The sequence below is a fragment of the Musca autumnalis genome, unplaced genomic scaffold (assembly GCF_047663935.1).
Source record: "Musca autumnalis isolate F117 unplaced genomic scaffold, ASM4766393v1 scaffold_4, whole genome shotgun sequence".
In the NCBI taxonomy this organism is placed as follows: Eukaryota; Metazoa; Arthropoda; class Insecta; order Diptera; family Muscidae; genus Musca; species Musca autumnalis.
Window position 1 is genome coordinate 7,502,905 of NW_027411977.1, and position 20,877 is coordinate 7,523,781.

Sequence of the window (20,877 nt, forward strand, 5' to 3'; positions counted from 1 at the left end):
TCCCGATTTTCGGTATTTTGAAAGTTGTGGCTTCAATATCCCACCGAAATGACTGAAGTTTTGTATTTAGTCTTCGTTGGGGGTATACAAATTTCCTTCTAAAATTTCTCGGTATAGGTTTACGTCTTCATATAGCCTCCATAGAACGGTGCCTCCGGATTTCTGGTATTTTGAAGGCTGTGGCCTCAATATCCCACCGAAATGGATGAAGTTTTTTATTAAGTCTTCCTTGGAGGTATAAAACTTTCCACCTGAAATTTGTCGGTGTAGGTCCACGTCTTCATATAGCCCCCATAGAACGGTGGCTCCGGATTTCTGGTATTTTAAAGGTTGTGGCCTCAATATCCCTCCGAAATGGCTGAAATTTGGTATTAAGTCTTCCTTGGAGGTATAAAATTTTCCACCTAAAATTTCTCGGTATAGGTTTACGTCTTCATATAGCCTCCATAGAACGGTGCCTCCGGATTTCTGGTATTTTGAAGGCTGTGGCCTCAATATCCCACCGAAATGGCTGAAGTTTTTTATTAAGTCTTCCTTGGAGGTATAAAACTTTCCACCTGAAATTTGTCGGTGTAGGTCCACGTCTTCATATAGCCCCCATAGAACGGTGGCTCCGGATTTCTGGTATTTTAAATATCGCTCCGAAATTTCTGAAATTAGGTATTAAGTCTTCCTTGGAGGTATAAGACTTTCCACCTGAAATTTGTCGGTATAGGTCCACGTCTTCATATAGCCCCCATAGAACGGTGCCTCCGAATTTTTGATATTTAGAAGGTTGTGGCCTCAATATCCCTCCGAAATGGCTGAAATTTGGTATTAAGTCTTCCTTGGGGGTAAACAACTTTCCACCTATAATTTGTCGGTTTAGGTTCAGGCCTTCATATAGCCCACATAGAACGATACCTCCCGATTTTCGGTATTTTGAAGGTTGAGGCTGTGTTTATACATTTGCCAAAAAATACACACAGCAATTCTTTAGAACATCTTGAAACTGTAAAACACTTTCATGTTTCGTGTTGTTTAGGCGGTATTTCATATCATACATTCTACTAAACTTATTTCAAACAACGTTCACACAGGCTGTTTATTCTCATATTTGATATATATGCTAGAAACAACGCGATAGACGCATTTTACAACAATGATATGTTCTGAAGTGTTGTGTATTACATTGCAGCAAATATTTTTCGCAAAGATAACATTAGGAAAAATTTAACCGAAATATATACAAATTACGGAATTTTAGATATATTATAAAATTTGAGGCAATAAATGAGGTTATTCATGTTCATTATTTTTCCAAATATTTTCTTCTTGTTCTTATCTACAAGTTTGCTGCTGATGTCATGGAAAGATTCGCATTGGTTTCAAAGATATAGCCCCGATTTGCTTTAAAAAATCAATATTTAACCATGTTTAGATAGGGCCATAAAATCCGAACCCGATCTAACAAAACCCAAAGACGGTTTTTATCTATTGGGTCTGTACTTTCATAAAAATCGCATTAGAAGCTGTTTGCACAAAATTACCTTGAAAATGTTGCACAGTGTTATACAACGTTTGGACTAAATCAGTTTCTCCCTTTGAGTGTTATATTACGCACTACACAGTTCAGTTGGTGCCCATTACAATCAGGAAATATGGACTTGCCCCCGAAAAAATTGCACCGTGGTAAATGGGTTCGCAAGAAAGCTTGTTGCAAAAAAATTTCAAATCGATCCGAGACGAGCTTTTAGCTTTATATTTTCCAAATTTTGTGTGGGAGGTACACGAAGGAGTATACCAATAATTTAGTCTATATTCAAGCCTGATCTCTGCCTGAAAGTAATATTACCATTGTAGCGAAAATTGTTTAATTTCTGTGGGGGAGGAGTTGCCCAATACGAACTATCTTCGAACATAAACTAAGTCTGGGCAAAGTATTACGATACCCAAAATTTGAATTAAATCTGTTGATCCGTTCGAAAGTATCGTGCGCCCCAACCAGATAGACGGACATGACTAAATCAACTCTAAATGGTCTGAAACTAATTTCGTCCAAACATATTTGGGGTCTAAAACGATTATTTAGATGAGACACAATTTTGGTTGTATCTTTAGCCTAACGGCCGATGGTTTAATAAACAATTGACTCAGAATGGACCTAATTTTTTCTAACCTCTATTTTTTCCACAGCATATTTCGAAAAGTATTCTTAGCCGAACCACTAATCTTAAAAACAATCAACGTCAATAAACATCAGAAAGTTTTTGTATCAACAAAATTTTAACTCCGTGTCTCGTAGCTCCAATTATAATTTACCGTTAAAACTAGACAAATTACATAGTACACAAAAAAGTGGAAGGAATTAATTTAAAAAATAAATTCTTATCAATTATTGCCTAACAAAATGTTCCACAATAAGCGGTAGAGAGAGAGAGAGAGCGCATGAACGCGACTTGATAAGATTTTCAGCAAATGTGAAAATAATATTTTGTTTTAATTGTTGGCCTATACTGTTGTATATAGTTTAAAAATATATAGATTTATGAATAGAAAACCATCCAGCAGAAAAACCATAGGCAAAGTTGTAAGTTGTTCGCTCATTGTGAAGTGCACAAATGGCTAGTCAGACACATGTACACTAATCACATTTAGACTGATATTATTGTGTTTGTACTTGGTCTTGTGGAAATACGTTTTTGATAGCAGAACTAACATTTGTCGGTTATTTAACTACCGCTGCTTCTGTCGGGGATCTCTATATTGGCAGGTTGTGCTGCGGAAATGAAGCTCTAGACGTAATCATATTTTATTTTATTTACATTTCTAATAAGCGCTCCACTATGTCTGTCTTGTCTACAACGCTGTGATCTATATATACATGAATAAGAGAGATAAAAGAATTGATACTCTTGTATAAAGGTGTATCCCCTATATAAACCGATAACACATTCATTCACATTAATGGCTCTAATCAATGGCACAGCAAAAGGATTTGATTTGAACTACAATCAATTCCAAAACAATATGTTATAAATGTTTTACAAATGTTTTTCCCGAGTAAAACATATGAAATGGTAATTATTTCGTGGGAAAATATACAGAATTGATAATGCGTAGTGATTTATGGAAGTTATCTTCCCCAAATGCAAATGTTATCAACTCAATGTTGTACTAGAAACTGCGAAAAATCACAATTTAATTAGAGATAGACCTGATAATGAGGTGTCTGCCATAGAGAAGTAGGGGAAGATAACTATAATAATGAACTAGAATAATTTGAAAATGTAGTAAATTGATTGGAAACAGTAGTATTTATTAAATTATAACACTGGTCAACATATCGCTCGCTCATTTACTCAAAGAGTGACACATCTCAAAAAATCAAGTTTCGAGAAAAACGTGTTTTAAGTTGCCGTTTGAAATTTGACTTCCCAACCTAAAAATATTATTACACACAAACTAAAATAACTACTTGGACCATAATTGTAAACACTGCTAAATTTCGGTGCAAGATCACGCTTGGTTTGAAATGTTTTAGTGCTTCAAAGATTTAAAAAACATTTTTGTTGAATTATGCTAAACTCGTAGTAAATGAGCTGTAACGCGTTGAGTTTTAGAGATATCAACATGAAAATTTGACACAAGATAAAATAGAAGTCGTAGAAAAAATAGAAATTGCTAACTCAGAAAACGAGTTTTTGAGTTATGCCACTCTTTGAGTAAATGAGCGATATATATTTATCTTTTCATACAGTATGAAGAACCTATCAGTCGTTTGCTGCTAATATGTCCAAAGAACAGCTAGGGTAAGTGCTCCTAAGTATTTTTATCTTTTATTATAGTAATGTTCATATTTGTTATAGTAATTTTTAGTTATTGGCGTTCAAATACAAAAGATGCCGACTACTGGAACATGTCATGCCGACAATTGGGAAATGGTGTAGGATACTAGCAAAAAGCCCTATTTCACTAAATTCGCATCTTTTCTCAACTTTTATAAGAAACAAGCCCATACGCCTGTATCGGAACTTGTACAGAACTTTTCGTATATTTATGACACATATTTCTTAAATCGGACGTTATAAGCAAATGATAACCGTAATCTTAATTCCAAATCTCACGAATCCAGATATCCGTTCATCATATACAAAATTGTACCATGCATGGAACCATTTCGTACCTCTAAGTGTACCTAATTCCACATTTTAGGATTCGAGCGCTATAATTTCACCCAAATCCTAATTGTACAAAATGTAGTACTTTTTGTAAGCATAAGTACGCATTTCCAAAACTAACTCCAACAGTAATATTAACTCCAAATTTCAAGATTCCAGCTCTAACCGTTTGCTCAAATCCAAGTTAGTACCGTTTAGTATTTTTCGTAATATTAACTCCAAATTTCAAAATTCCAGCTCTAACCGTTCGCTCAAATTCAAGTTGTACCAAATTTAGTACCGTTTAGTATTTTTCGTACATATAACGAATTTCCAAAACTTCCTCAATCCTACACCCCAACAGTCCTTATTCCAAACTTCAAGATTCCAGATCCAGCCGTTCGCTCAAATCCAAATTGTACCAAATTTAGTACTTTTCGTACTCATAAGTACTAATTTCCAAAACTACTTCCATACCTCAATCCTACACTTCAACAGTAATCTTAATGCCAAATTTCTAGATTCCAGCTCTATCCGTTCGCTCAAATCCAAATTGTACCAAATTTAGTACTTTTCCTACCCATAACTAAAAATTTCCAAAACTTTATCAATCCTACAATTCAACAGGTATTTTAATTCCAAACTTGAGGGTGGCAGCTACATCAGATCACCGAAATCCTAATTGTACCAAATTTAGTACCATTTAGTACTTTTCGTACCCATAAGTATAAATTTTTTCTCAGTACTATGTTCAAACAATAATCTAAATTCCGAATTTAGGATTCCAGATATATCCGATCACTCAAATCAAAATTTGGTACCATTTAGTACTATTCGTATCCAAAGTACGAATTTCTAAACCTACATCTATCAACACTCCAACATCAATTTTAATTCCGAATTTCACAATTCCAACGGTATCCTATCACTTTATCAATCCTACACTCCAACAGTACTCCTTATTCCAAATCTCGAGATTCCAGCTATATCCGTTCACCCAAATGCAAACTGTACCAAATTTGGTACCATTTAGTACTTTCGTACCCATGAGTATGAATTTCTCCAACTACCTCAATCCTGCACGCCAACAGTAATCTTAATTCCAAATTTCAGTATTACAGCTGCATCAGATCACCGTGACCCAAATTGTACCAAATTTGACCCAAATTGTACCGTGACCCAAATTGTACCAAAAGTAATCTTAATTTCGAATTTCAGGATTCCAAATGTATCTGATCACCCAAATCCAAATTGTACCAAATTTGGTACCATTAGTATTTTTCGTTGCCATAAGTACAAATTTCCAAAAGTATCCCAATCCCACACTCCAATTGTAATCTTAATTCCAAATTTCACTATTCCAGCTCTATCCGATCACTTAAATTCGTATTGTACAAATTTGGTACCATTAGGTACTTTTCGTACGAATTTCCAAAATACCTCTATCCTACTAATCCTAATTCTAAATTTCAGGATTCCAGCTCCATCCGTTCCCCCAAATCCAAACTGTACCTTATTTGGTACTATTTAGTACCTTTCGTACCCATATGTACGAATTTCGAAAACTACCTCCATATCTCAAACCTCAGTAATAGTAAATCCAAATTTCAGAATTCCAACTTTGTCGGTTCGCCTAAATTCAAATTGTACCAAATTTAGTACTATTCGTACACATGACTACACATTTTCAAAACCACCTCCTTATGTCAACTCATCTTCTAAACATTGATTTTCATTCCAAATTTCAAGATTTTAGCTCTATCCGTTCACTTAATACCAAATAGTACTAAATTTAGTAACTTTTAGTACTTTCCGAACACTTATAGTTCGAATTTCCAAAAACCCTTTGGTACACCTTTCTAACTCTCCATCAGTGAACCTCATTCCAAATTTCAGAATTCTAGCTCTTCGCGTTTGCCTAATACAAAGGGTACCATATTTAGTACCTTTTAGTACTTTTAGTACCTTTAGTACTTTTAGCAGCCTTATCTGACACCTTCGGACCAAGAGTGACCCTCACCCAAAATTTCAAGATTCTAGCTTTAGCCGTTTAGTCTGGGCGTTGATTATCAGTCAGTCAGTCAGTGAGTCATCATTACTGAACTCTTTTATAAGTATAGAAGATAATTGAAATTTTTTTTTATTTCATCGAAAAGTGAACAAAATTTCGAAGCAAATAAGCTTCAGTTCATAGCAATTGGAAAAATTTACTCGGAATGGTGAATGATTGAAGTTAGACAAATCCTTAAAGTGCAGACTATTGGTGCACTTACACTATATAGATTTGGCTTCACATGAAACCTGCTGAAACAACCTCGACTAGACTCACATGAACCATTTTTCAGATATGTTACTGTTCCTGTATTAATCTTAACCTCGTCCGTATTCAGAACCATTAACAACCTTAGGCCTTAGTTATCGACAGACAATGTGCAAATCGATTTATCACTGCAAAATTTTTCGGCAGTGGAGCGGCTTCTCTGTCGGCTGTGGAGCGGCTTCTCTGTCATCGAACTCTTCCAGATATGTTACTGTTCCTGCATTAATATTAACATTGTCTGTATTCAGAACCTTTAACAAACTCTAAAAAACTATTAACAATTACACTGTACAACATTTTTGAGCCAATCGCGTGCAAACAACTTCTGTCCAGAATTTTATGAAAGTAGAGGACCAATAGGCAAAAACCGTATTTGGGTTTTGTTTTCTTAGATCGGGTTCAGTTTTTATGGCCTCATCTAAACATGGTTAAAGATGGAATTTTTAAAACAAATCGGGGCTGTATCTCTGAAACCAATGCGAATCTTGTTTTGACATCTGCAGCAAACTTGTAGATAAGAGCAAGAAGAAATTTTTTGGAGGAATAGTGAACTCGAAAAATTGCATTTATTGCCTCAAAGTTTATAATATATTTAAAAATTCTATAATTTGTGTATATTTCGTAGCGTATCTCCCAAAATGTTAAATTCTTCTTACTGTTACCTTTTGGGAAAATATTCTCTGGAATGTAATACACAACTTTTCAGAACATTATATTGTTGTAAAATGCCTCTATCGCCTTGTTTATAGCAAATTTTTCAACAACAATTTGGTAAATATTTCAATAATTCATTGAAATCCCCAAAATAAGAATAAACAGCCTGTGTGAACATTGTTTGAAATAAGTTTTGTAAAAGGAATGTTATGAAATACCCCTTAAACAACGTGAAATAACCATTTCAGAGTTTCAGAATGTTCTGAAGAAATGATGTTCACATTATTTGGAAAATTTTTAGAATGGTTACTTGTTTCAACTTCCAACAGTTTAGTTGTTACTGACCAGAATTTCAGAAATTATGTAAACTTTTCTATATTTTAACGAGTTTGATGCGCTAGATGCAGCTTTTCCTAGTTCATCTGTTTGACACATAAGTTCCACTACTTTAGGGCTACAATATTGCTAAAGACTGCAAAGCAAAGTTCTTATTAGTTTCGGAGATAAAGGTCCGATCACTGGAAAAATGGCTCATTTTAGGTCGGTTTAGATGAGGCCATAAAATCTAAACCCGATCTAAGAACACAAAACCCAATTAAGGTTTTTGTAGTCTCAATATGTACTTTCAGAAAATGCCCATTAGAAGTTGTTTGCATTTCCAGTGTTGCACAGTGTTATATTTGAGGCCTTAGTTATCGACAGACAATGCACAAATCGATTTATCACTCCAACATTTTTCGATATTTTTTACTTATTATTAAATATTTGCTCTGTTCCAGAACCTGCAAGAAGCTACTATTTTTTACTACGATAACATTTTTTCCTTTATGTTTTCGGAAAAAATAGTAAAAATAAGTAGATTCTTGCAGTTCTGGAACAGAACAAATGTATAACGTACTTCTTTAATTACAGTAGAAATCGCTTATAACGTCGGTCAAGGGACCGACGGAATTTGTCGCTATAACCGATATGTCGTTATAAGCGATAGGGCTATTAAAGGCCCCAGATATTTGGGACTTTTGGCTATCGTCGTTATAACCGATATGACGTTATAAACGACGACGTTATAAGCGATTTCGACTGTAATTTCTCGTTGGAATCGAGCTTACTGGCCAATGGTGCAAGTGAAAAAGGAAAGCCGAAGATTCTAATCCACACAACCACCACGTATTTCTTTTGGAATAAGTAAAAATTAACTTAAATAAATATAGTTCGACTTTTGGGTTGGGAAATAAGCATCATAGGTATATCTACAGTATCTATATTGTTGGGAGTTCCAACAATATAGGAGAGAACCCCTAGATCAACAGGCATATCAAGCAGCTTTAAATAGTATTCACACGGACGCACTTGCTAAGGCCATAAGCAAATATAGTGTGAATAAATTCCTCGGAGTCCCATCTATCGCAGCTGTGGAGCGTCAGCTGCCACGACAAACCAGAGTAGTTTTTGGCTCTGGATATTGCAGTCGCCTAAATTCTTATTGGGTGGAAATCGATCGCGCCGTGCAAGACATCTGCCCAGTATGCGACATGGGCCCGCACGACACAAAACACCTTTACTACTGCCCCGCCAAACCTACTCACTTAACTTCAGTGGATCTGTGGTTACATCTTTAATGTATCCTTCATCTTAAATGCTAAAATCAAGAGCGACAAAATGTTCCATCGACAGTGGGTAAGTTTAGTATTCATACGATAAAGGAATGAGACTGATGGACTTCCCTACCGAATTGGATACCGCCAATTTAAACATGTGCAAACCACACTTATTATGTGTTCTGAAAGACGGAAAGCATTCATCAAGTTCGATCGCTCCGAATATCGTTTAGACAAGTACCATGTAGCAGTAAAAGTTAAATATTATACAGGATCGATTGCAAAAAAACTATACGTTTTAGAGAAAAAAGTTATTTTTTTAAAAATGCTTAAAAAGTGTCAAAAATATAATTTCCATAAACATTTCTAAGTTTTCTCGCAAAAGAAAATTCTCGGCGCAAAGTGGGTTAAAGTCCGAACATTTTACTCACCGATGGTACCTTAGGCTATGATGCAAATAGTGTGTAGAGAATCTGTAAAATGCATTTGTCATAAATAAGTAGCCTGTCTCGCTAAGATCGGATCGGGACGAAATTTTTTAATAGGTAGATCTCGCCTCCCTGATCACAACAAAATAAATAAATAAATAAAATATCATTTTTTGCAAATTTCATAGGTACTTCCCGAGATAGGGTTCCAATGTTCTAAACATGTATATTTTATATCTTAGTTATTTATAGGTTGATGAAGGTAAGTTGTCTTAGTGGAGGTTATAAAGTGCACTGTAAGGTAGTGCTTTTATGATGCTTGGAAAGTCTATATTTGCCGAGATATGGGTATTGAAAGAGACGGAACCGGATCTTGAAATCTTCGGGACATATGCAATATGGATATCATTTTGAAAGCACTTATAAATTACATGAAAAAATATAGAACATTGGTGGCGTGTTTTATTGGGATAGCTGTTACAATGTTGATTTTTCAAAATAGATTGGTTTAATCCCATTGCTATTGTTTTAATATTTAAAACAACTAATTTATTAGTGGAGAAGGTATGGCATTGTACGCCAAGGGGTAAGGCAGGGAATACTATTTTCGATCCTCAGTTCTCTTGTTTTTTGTTTGTGGATATTCTCCACCGAAGTTATTTTTCAATAACTTCTTCAACAAACAACTTTTTATACCCAAACATCAATCGTCAGCTCGAAGTATAAAGGTGAACCAAGAAAACACTTCAATGAGAAGTTTTTCTTTGGCAACCTCACACAAACCCGACGAATGTGTATGCAAAACAAAGCAAATCATCTTCCACTGTTTTATGTGATTTTCAACGAAGCAACACAACAAAATGTTGTTGTTAGTTTTTTCTAGCCATAACCAAGCATACACAAACCAATGTGCCAGTGTTTCTCTAATAGAACTTTGGTGGCGTTTTTTATTGGGATAGCAGTAACAATTTTGATTTTTCAAAATAGTCTGGCTTAATTTCATTGTTGTTGTTTTAATATTTAAAACAACTAATTTATTAGTGGAGAAGGTTTGGCGTTGTTCGCCAAGGGATAAGGCAGGGAAGACTAGTTTCGATCCTCACCACAGGATCTCATCAGTTACCTTGTTTTTTTGTTTGTGGCTTACCCCTTGGCAAACAAATGTTTTCATTAAGCTCTGATCTGGTAGGTCCCTTTACCCTGATCACAAATATATATAACAATTATTGCGGATAATGATAATATGGGATAATATGGTAAAGCTTAAGGAATATACTATCATATTTATATATTTTATTATAAATAGACGGCCTTCGGCCGGATTTTACACTTTCTCCTATGGACAGGTGCAAATCTAGGGAACGGGAACCAAATTTTCTTTAAAATCATAAAAGTTTTTCTAAATGGCCGACCTTCGTCCGGGGATTTAAGCTTTCTCCTATGGACTGGTGCAAATCTAGGGAACGGGAACAAAATTTTCTTTAAAATCATAAATTTTTGTGTAAATAGTCGGCCTTTAACAAGGGAATTTTCGGAACTTCAGAGGCCCATATCTCTGGAAGTATGGACTTCCGCAATATATGTTATATATATTTGTGATCAGGGTGACGAGACCTACCTGTGAAAAAAATTTGGTCCCGATCCGAGCTTAATGAATACATTCAACTTAAGCCATTAGTTGTTATAAATATTAAAACAACAACAATGGTATTAAGCCAGACTATTTTGAAAAAATCAAAATTGAACAAATATATTTTTTAAGAGATTTGGATTGCCTATTTAGAGAAAAATTTATAATTTAAAAGAAAATTGTGTTCCCGTAAGTAAATAAAATAATCCAAGAACATCAATATATTATTTTAAAATGTCCCTCATCAAAGCCCTTAAAGGATCAAAGTGGAGCCCACAGAGCCTGATTTGTTGTCTTGTCCATCCAAAATTATGCTGCTATCTGAACGATACAGATTTTAGATAGACAGATTACTTCACCCATGATGTTTTAGATTTTCTAGCTTTTAGTTTACTACGCACAACTACATAACTACAACAAAGTAAACAAATGACAAGTATTCCATCTCGACACCTGATGATTTTCTAATTTGACTTTGGGATTTCTTCTGATTGGAAAAAGACTTTCTCTTGTATCCCAAAAATTAAATAAAAAACTAAATTTTATTCCAAATGTTTTTTCTAATAATTTTTTATGCGAAGACGAAATTCACACAAATTGATCAAGTTTTGGTATTTTGATTCTTTTTTTTTGTCTAATACAATGAACGAGTCAGTCAGCGTGTATTGTCGTTTGTCGTCGTCTCTAGAATTGTTGTTATTGTTCAGCAGTTTCAGTTTGGGTGTCTGTGTAAAAAAATACGTAATTAAGAATCGACAAGAGCAGCATGTTTTCTTTTTGCTTTGTTTGTTGCTCGTCTCAGTCTGACAAGACGTTCGAACACTATTTTGGTTATTGGTGGTTCAAAAAATGAAGATGACTGGAGGAGTGAGTTTTTGATTTGCTACTTACATCGTCCAATTCAATTTTATCATCATCTGAATCACGGGGATTTTCGTCCTCGTGGAGTTCGAGAACAAAGAGTTCACTGGGGTCACTCACGTCAGCCATAATGCAATTGTTGCACCAGATATTTTGTTAGGGGAAGAAATAACGTGAAGGAGGTGTTGGAGCAGCAAGAATGGAATTCACGTTGAATTCGTGCTGGTTGGTGTTTGTTGATGATGACAGCAGCAAAGCAAGCAAGCACAGCAATCACACACACCTCAACAAAGAACAGTGACAATTATTTTTTCTTGCTTTTGTCTTCCTTATTTTTCACTTATTTTATTGTTAAGTTTATTGATAGTCCGTCGCCAGTGTGATCCAAAAACACGACCAATTTTTTTATTTTTTCTTTAAATTGCGTGCGCAGCTAAAAAGCTGCTTGAAAGACCTTGAGAATTAGTATCTTTTTCTATTCAACAATTATGCGTTGACGCGGAAATGCCCACTAAAATAGTTTAGGAGGAAGTCAATTGTTTTTATAGGGTTACGATGGTTTCGCAGAATGTTTGTTTTTAGTTGTGCAGGAGCCAATCAATCAGTTCTTACACTGATTGTAATGTAATTTACTACATCGATGGCTCTGTCCAGCACAGCACTCTACATACAAACACACAATACACACTAAAATCTGCCCGTATACACGCGATTTTGCAAAATTATAATCCGTATGCAATGTCCAGAATCTTGCCTTTGCACAGATTACTTTTGCGATAGGTCTTTCGAGAAGAACACTTCGAATTTCTTCGTTCCGTGTTAAAATTTAATATTTTTGTGTTGTTATAAATAAATTCAATTCAGACTGAATGATGACAAACGAGACGACAAAACACGAGGAATATAAAAATCGACTTTTGACGGAGTATCGATAGCATCGATTAGTTTTTCCCGTCATCGGTTGGTATGTTGTCATTTTCCAGTACTTGTCAATCGATATTTCACTTCAAAAAATCGATTGATATCGATATTATTGGTCTGTTCCAGGACTGCAAGAATCTACTAATTTTTACTAATTTTTCCGATAACATAAAGGAAAAAATCATGGTGTAAGAAAAAATGTTATCGTAGTAAGAAATAGTAGCTTCTTGCAGGTTCTGGAACAGAGTATATAGTTAATTTGTCGTCGTTATTTGTCATCGGATTTTGATCATTTGGAAATGAAAATGTCGAAAATGTCTGCTTTTGTTGATATCTTGATATTTTGCACAAGTAGCTCACAGAAATATGAGGCCCATACCTATATACGTCCGTATACCCAGGGCGTGTGTGGTGAAAAAGTAGAACACATGTATTCTTATGAGAACCACCGAAATACGTCGAGCGTATACTTTTTGTAATGCCTGTAATTTCTACGCGTAGTTATCTTTGAGTTCATAGATATCCCCCGTGTAAGCAAAATTTCATAATTTCAACCCACAGGTAACGTTACCGGGTCGAAAACGGCCTTGTTACTTAGAGGTAGTTTACACTACCTGTCAATGTCACATGACACGAAATAAAAAAATCCATATCTACCAAGGGAGGCAATGTGGAGACGTAATTTTATTATATTTTTGTTGGGGTGGACGCACAGAATAAGTGGCGTAAGGAAAATCTCCAATATTCCACATATTAGTGAATATTTAACGATTGAAAATTTCATGTCATATGACATTTACATATAGTGTAAACTACCTAAACTACCCCTTACACCAAGGATTTTGCCTGGTTGATCGTTGCCAATGTGCTAAAAATTGTAAAACACTTATATGTGGCAATGTTAGTCCGTGTTTAGACCGTGTTTAGACATTCAAATTGGAAAGAAAATTTTTCTTTTCAATTTCTTTTCAAATTTCCTTGTTGTTTAGATACGGAAATCATGTTTGTGTCAATTTTATAATTTTTCTTATTCTTCTTCACACTCATTTTCTTATTGCGCCGTAAAAAAAACAAAGCCAAGGCAAAATTGTAATGAAAAGTAAAAATGGACGTGTGTGATAAACAATTAATTATGAAAGGAACCCTTGAAATGCATTTTAATTTTGATATTTCCAGTTATTTCGAATTGTTTTTGCTTAAAAAAATAGTTTTTCCTCCAAATGGTTTTTTTCAATTGTCTCCGCTGTTGTTTGTTTCTCGACAGAGAAAATAAAATGAAAGAAAATGCAAAAACAAATCTGCAGCCAACTTCAGGCTGTATACGAAGAAAAACGAAACAAAACAGAATTTGCCAGTACAGAGGTGTGTGTACCCCCTCTTATTCCTCTCTACTCCCTCGCCCATAAACTCAATTTTCTTTCCCATCAACTTTCCCTGTATAAACAGGGACTTAGACACACGGGAAAGTAAATTCAGTTTTTAGGCAATAGGGGGTAGGAAAGAGTATTGAGGAGCTCTTTCCTCTCCGCTCAATTTACGCCAAACTCAATTTACTTTCCCGAGAAATTTGTGTGTCTAAACACAGACTTAGGAAATCATGAATGAAAATCACCAATGTTACCACATGTTTTCAATATTTACATGCCTCGGTAAATGGCACGTAGAAATTACCAAACGCGTAGGTAAAGATAACTAATAGGTAGCTACCTACCCGGTTACCTAGGGCTAGAAATTACGGGCATAAGTTGAACAAATTCAACTATAGGTCTGTCTGGTTACCCTAAAATTTGTAACAATTTGTGCCAATTGTTGCTGGAAGTCGTCTGTTAACACAAAAAACCAGCAAAAGAGAGCGATTCGAGAGAGATATTTTGACAGTTCTTTCACTGAGAGTTTGCAAATTCTTGCTGGACAAATTTCTTTTAGCAAGCATTAGCAATGAAGAAGCATTCCTGAAAACAGTCAATCATCTGTTTTTAGTTTTTTGTTGATTTATATTTATGTTTGTAAAAATTAAAAACAATTTTACTGTGGAATAACATATTCTAATTGTATTTGCTCTGTTCCAGAACCTGCAACAAGCTACTATTTTTTATTACGATAACCTTTTTCCCTTATGTTATCGAAAAAAATAGTAAAAATTAGTAGATCCTTGCAGTACTGGAACATACCAATTGTTTTATGGAGAACAAATTTGTAAAGTGGAAAAATACTTTTTTTGTTTCATTTTATTTTTTATTTTTACGTGTTTGCTTCCTTTATTGGCGGACAAATTGTTCTGTTTTGGCAAGCCTGCTGATTGCTTGCTGGGAAGGTGTCTGTCTACTTTTTACAATTTTCTAGCAAAAGAGTATAAAAACCCCTTACTCTCTGAGAAAGTTCTTGCTGGGAAAGTAAGGGGTAGTTTACACTATATGTAAATGTCTTATGACACAAAATAAAATCATTCCATATCTACCCACGGAGGCAATGTGGAGACGTAGTTTTATTACATTTGGCCTGTTCCTTTACTTCTGAAAATGGTAAAACCGGCAAAAGTAGCAAAAGTTGTAAACTGCTCCCATATGAATTGTATTGTGTCTGAAGTAAAGGAACGCTTTTCGAGTAAAAAGTGGTAAAACTTAAAGATTCTTGAACGTTAAGGAACAGAGCTATTATTGCTGGTGTGGACGCTCAGAGTAAATTGCGTAAGGAAAATCTCCAATATTGCACATATTAAGGGCTGTTTGCACCATCTATCAATGTCATATGAGCTGCCATTTCTTTCCCCATTCGACATTCTCTATATTTGTCAAAATTGACGTCATCCATACAACTTTCAATTTGTTCGTTCATACCTGCAAGTGTTATTTTCGTATGACATAACCTAAAAATATAAAAACAGCTTTTTTTGTCATTATTTACATTTATTGTTGAGTAGCAATTTTGCGCAAATTTTAATTTTGGTTGAATTGGTAGAATTGGTGTTTGGAGTTATAGAGGCATTCATGTTTTTGCCACCAAACAATAATTTCAAAGACTGCTTCTTTTGACCAATCGATCTGAAAATAACATTATAAACGCCATTTATTTACTTTACTGAATATTTAAATATACATACCTTTCCATTTTCTTTTTTAAAAGATTTTGTTTTTCATTTTTTGTTTGAGAATGTCAGAAAACAGCTGATAAATTTATGTTTACATATGAGAATGCCGCATCAAATAGAGCGCTACCTAAATGAAAAATTTACATATGAGTTGCCAAATCATTTTGATAGATGAAAATTTTCATAGTGGTCACACTATGTGTACAACATTCGCAGGTAAAAAATTTGGCATCTCATACGACATTGATAGATGGTGTAAACAACCCTTTAGCGAATGTATAACGATGGAAAAGTTCATGTCATATGACATTTACATATAGTGTAAACTACCCCTAACCAGACAGACTTTATGACAGAACGTTTTGTATGCATGTACCATGGTACAATTACTTAGGTAGAAACATCGGCGAATTGCTACAACAAAGAAACTTTTTTTGTAATGTAAACTGTCAACATTTTCGCCAAATGGTTTCTTGTTGTCTCTTTTTATCGCTTGTGTTTGTATAGTGAAGTGAACACATTCTATCTCTTACTTACAGAATCATATGGTTTTTTGTTTTGATTTTTCATAGCGAAGTTTTTGGCATTTTAGATTCGATCAGCTGGGCTGATGCATCTACCTAACTAATTGTACCATGGCATGCACACATGGTACAATAAAGTAGAGGTAGGCCAGGTATGAAAATCACTGAGAAATGCCACCCTGCAACCATGGCTTAAAACGTCAAATGGCATGGTACAATAATAATGGTAGATGTACCTGCATAGCTATCCCGTATTATAAAAATATATGGAGCTTAAAGCTTCACTTTTTATATGTTAAAAGTGCCATATAGTGTAAAAACATTTCTTTAGCTAGGCTCCCGAATATTCTTGTTGGAAAAGTGTTCCAAAAATAGCAAAAGTTCTTCCAAAACTTATGACAGTGAAAAAATGTCATTCACTTATTTTCTACTTGACAAGTTTGGCTAATCTGACATCTGCCATGATTGCTGGTATCCGATTTGCAGATAAATGTCAGCAGAGTTTTTACAAAAATTTTAATTTTTACATTCCTATACTTTTGGAACAAATTTAAATTAATATCAATATTTGATAAATGGTTCATTCGTAAGTTTTGCTAAAAAAATCAACAATTTGATTTTGCCGCGCGAATACATATTTTTTGTCCTTGTTTTCAATTTTAAGATATATGGTCTGTTCCAGTACTGCACATTTCTACACATTTTTACTATTTTTTTCGATAACATAAAGGAAAAATCGGTTATCGGAGTAAAAATGTGTAGAAATGTGTAGTACTGGAACAAACCAATAGTGTTACAGCAGAAGTTTTTTGTTGGAACAATTCAGCGATACATCTACCTTTATGATTGCATAATGTCAAAAACAGTACAAAATGTCAACCCTGCTTTTGACAGATTAGGCCATAAAAAGAAAAAAATTGTAATCAGCTGTTAGCTGTGGCCTACCTTTACTTTATACACAAATATTTCACCAACCTACCAAAACAACGCTCTTTGAGCGTCCGTATTACCCAAATACGTTGAGTCCCAAATCACATTTAAAATACAAAATCCGCGACCGAAACTTATGCTTTGTTTACATTTACGAAATCCACTCGATTTCGACTGTCAAATCCATAGGTTAAACGTCAAATGAAATCCAGATGAGATTTCATTTGACGTTTGAGCTATGGAATTGACAGTTGAAATCGAGTGGATTTCGTAAATGTAAACCAAGCATTACTTAAATGTTTTAATTCGTAAAACAAATAATTTTCCTTTGCAATGAATTGTATTTCATGTTTTATTGGGCTTTTGTTTTTGAAATACAAAACACACACACATACAAACAATAACGTTCTGTCAAAGTTAAACTTTTTCAACTTACAAAAATATACGCTCGACGTATTTCGGTAGTTCTCATAAGAATACATGTGTTCTACTTTTTTCACCACACACACGGGCCTTAAATTTTGATAAAAAAGAATCCAGCCCCAGCTCCTTGCTTACTTTCCAAATGTCAAGGGAATGCCAGAAAACCCCATATCATTTGACATTTGGAAAGCAAGCCAAGCAAGCAACGAGCTGATTTTGTTTCTACCTGTATACCATGCATGGCACAATTACCCAGGTAGTGGCATCGTAAAATTTTGAATATGTTATGTCAAAAATTTCTTTATGTTGTTGGGGAAATTACAACAAAAATATTTTTTTTATAAAGGGATTTGACTTTTCATATTCGATCCGCTGGTGTGATACCACTACCTGGTAGTTCTGCCATGATACCATGGCTTGTTACAATTAGAAATGTAGATGCCTCAGCCCAGCTGATCGAATCTAAAACGTCAAAAAACTATGAATTCGCCATGAAAAATCAAAACAAAAAACCATATGATTCGGTAAGTAAGAGTACCATGTAAAATGGTATTTACCATGGTAGAATAAAGTAAAGGTAGGCCACAGCTAACAGCTGATTGCAATTTTTTTATTTTTATGGCCTAATCTGTCAAAAGCAGGGTTGACATTTTGTACTGTTTTTGACATTATGCAATCATAAAGGTAGATATATCGCTGAATTGTTCCAACAAAAACTTCTGCTGTAACACTATAGCTTCGTTCCCGTACTTTTTAATGGTAAAACTCGTAAAAGAGAGAACGGCAAAAAATTTGTTCTCACACACACGTTTTTTGAAATAGTTCGGGAACGGAAAAATGGAAAATACGTCAAAAAAACTGGAACAAATGTCAAAGTCGGCGTATCAGCCAGTCAGACGCCGGCAACCATGTTACTATTTTTTTACTCGCCCAAATTTGTCGTGTAAAAAGTTTTTAAAGAGAGCGTCATTCAGCGCCATTTTTGTTTAAAGAGAAGTGAACATTTTACAACTTTTTTGTGTACGGGAACGCTTTTTCGAGTAAAATGTGTAAAAGTCGTAAAAATTGTAAAAACTTTTTAGTTCTGGAACACAGCTTATATCTTAAAATTGAAAACAAGGACAAAAAATATGTATTCGCGCGGCAAAATCAAATTGTTGATTTTTTTAGCAAAACTTACGAATGAACCATTTATCAAATATCGATATTAATTTAAATTTGTTCCAAAAGTATAGGAATGTAAAAATTATAATTTTTGTAAAAACTCTGCTGACATTTATCTGCAAATCGGATACCAGCAATCACGATGTCAGATTAGCCAAACTTGTCAAGTAGAAAATAAGTGAATGGCATTTTTTCACTGTCATAAGTTTTGGAAGAACTTTTGCTATTTTTGGAACACTTTTCCAACATGAATATTCTGGAGCCTAGCTAAGGAAATGTTTTTACACTATATGGCACTTTTAACATATAAAAAGTGAAGCTTTAAGCTCCATATATTTTTATAATACGGGATAGCTATGCAGGTACATCTACCATTATTATTGTACCATGCCATATGACGTTTTAAGCCATGGCTGCAGGGTGGCATTTCTCAGTGATTTTCATACTTGTCCTACCTCTACTTTATTGTACCATGGGACGGTGTTTAGACATTCAAACTGGAAAGAAAATTTTTCTTCTCAATTTCTTTTAAAATATTCTTGTTGTTTAGACACGGAAATCATGTTTGTGTCAATTTTATAATTTTTCTTATTCTTCTTCACACTCATTTTCTCATTGCGCCGTTCAAAAACAAAGCCAAGGCAAAATTGTAATGAAAAATAAAAATTGACGTGTGTGATAAACAATTAATTACACAGTGCTACAGTGAAAATTTGCAGGGGTTCTATTGCATAAATTCGGTTTTGTGGGAGTCCACAGAAGACGAAAATACCTTTGGTTTCTTTGGGTCACTTCGGTTTTTCATTTTATAACGGTAAATGTAGTGAAAAATGGGCTTTCTTGCATTTTCAACTTTAAACGGACATTACTTCTTTTTTACACAACCGATTTGCACATACTGTTTTTCACTATAAAGGGGAGAGTAATGCCTTTCGAACAAGCCATAGATTTTTAAAATTGGTTAACAAATGGCTAATTAATAGTGGTTTAAGTATGACAAAAACGCATTAAAAAACAGTAAAATGGTTTTCCTTGTGCTCCAGGCTGCGTAAATGACACCTAACATTACAATTAATTACAGTTAGCATGTAGGAAATTTAGTTGGCTTTCCATGATGGGAAAAACCAACGAAATCGGTTGAAAAATGAATGCGTTATGGCATTTTTTGTGTTTCAACTTTTTGGGTTTTTTTCATATTTTCCTTTATAAAACATTGATATCTTGTGCGTAATTGTTAAGCAGGATAATCACAACTAGAATCATACATGCTAAGATGCCCATCTTTTATAAAGGAAAATATGAAAAAAACCAAAAAGTTGAAACACAAAAAATGCCATAACGCATTCATTTTTCAACCGATTTCGTTGGTTTTTCCCATTTTGGAAAGCCAACTAAATTTCCTAATGCGTTTTTGTCACACTTAAACCACTATTACTTAGCCATTTGTTAACCGATTTTAAAAATCTATGGCTTGTTCGAAAGGCATTACTCTCCCCTTTATAATGAAAAACAGTGTGTGCAAATCGGTTGTGGAAAAAAGAAGTAATGTCCGCTGAAATTTGAAAATCCAAGAAAGCCCATTTTTCACAACATTTATCGTTATAAAATCAAAACCCGAAGTGACTCAAAGAAACCAAAGGTATTTTCGTCTTCTATGGACTCCCACAAAACCGAATTTGTGCATCAGAAATCCTGCAAAAAAATTTTGTCCACTTTTGTATCACAGTGTTATTAAAGGAACCCTTGAATTGCATTTTAATTTTGATATTTCCACGTATTTCGAATTGTTTTTGCTTAAAAAAATAGTTTTTCCTCCAAATGGTTTTTTTCAATTGTCTCCGCTGTTGTTTGTTTCTCGACAGAGAAAATAAAATGAAAGAAAATGCAAAAACAAATCTGCAGCCAACTTCAGGTTGTATACGAAGAAAAACGAAACAAAACAGAATTTGCCAGTACAGAGGTGTGTGTACCCCCTCTTATTCCTCTCTACTCCCTCGCCCATAAACTCAATTTTCTTTCCCATCAACTTTCCCTGTGTAAACAGGGACTGGTATGTATAATGTCGTACATGGTACAAATACACAGGTAGCCGCATCGGCAATTGTTGGCAACATAAGATGTCAAAATTTGACATCAATTCAGTGCAATTGACACATTATGTTACCATCAGCTGGCTTGATAATGCTACCTGTATTAT

General features: G+C 34.5%; 1 protein-coding gene across 2 annotated transcripts in view; it reads right to left on the bottom strand.

Annotated features, from left to right (window-relative positions):
* S6k (Ribosomal protein S6 kinase) overlaps window positions 1-12,573 on the bottom strand; it is a 34,196-nt gene extending 21,623 nt beyond the window's left edge. Inside the window, exons 1-2 of one of the 2 annotated variants that reach the window (XM_073984280.1) lie at window positions 12,302-12,542; window positions 11,661-12,141 (exon numbers count right to left, since the gene is read on the bottom strand). In XM_073984280.1, coding sequence (XP_073840381.1) covers window positions 11,661-11,759 — 99 coding nt within the window. In that variant the 5' untranslated portion in view covers window positions 11,760-12,141; window positions 12,302-12,542. Of the gene's footprint in view, window positions 1-11,660 lie in introns of both variants that reach the window. The other variant, XM_073984279.1, reaches the window with a different exon arrangement.
* Window positions 12,574-20,877: the final 8,304 nt, after the last annotated feature.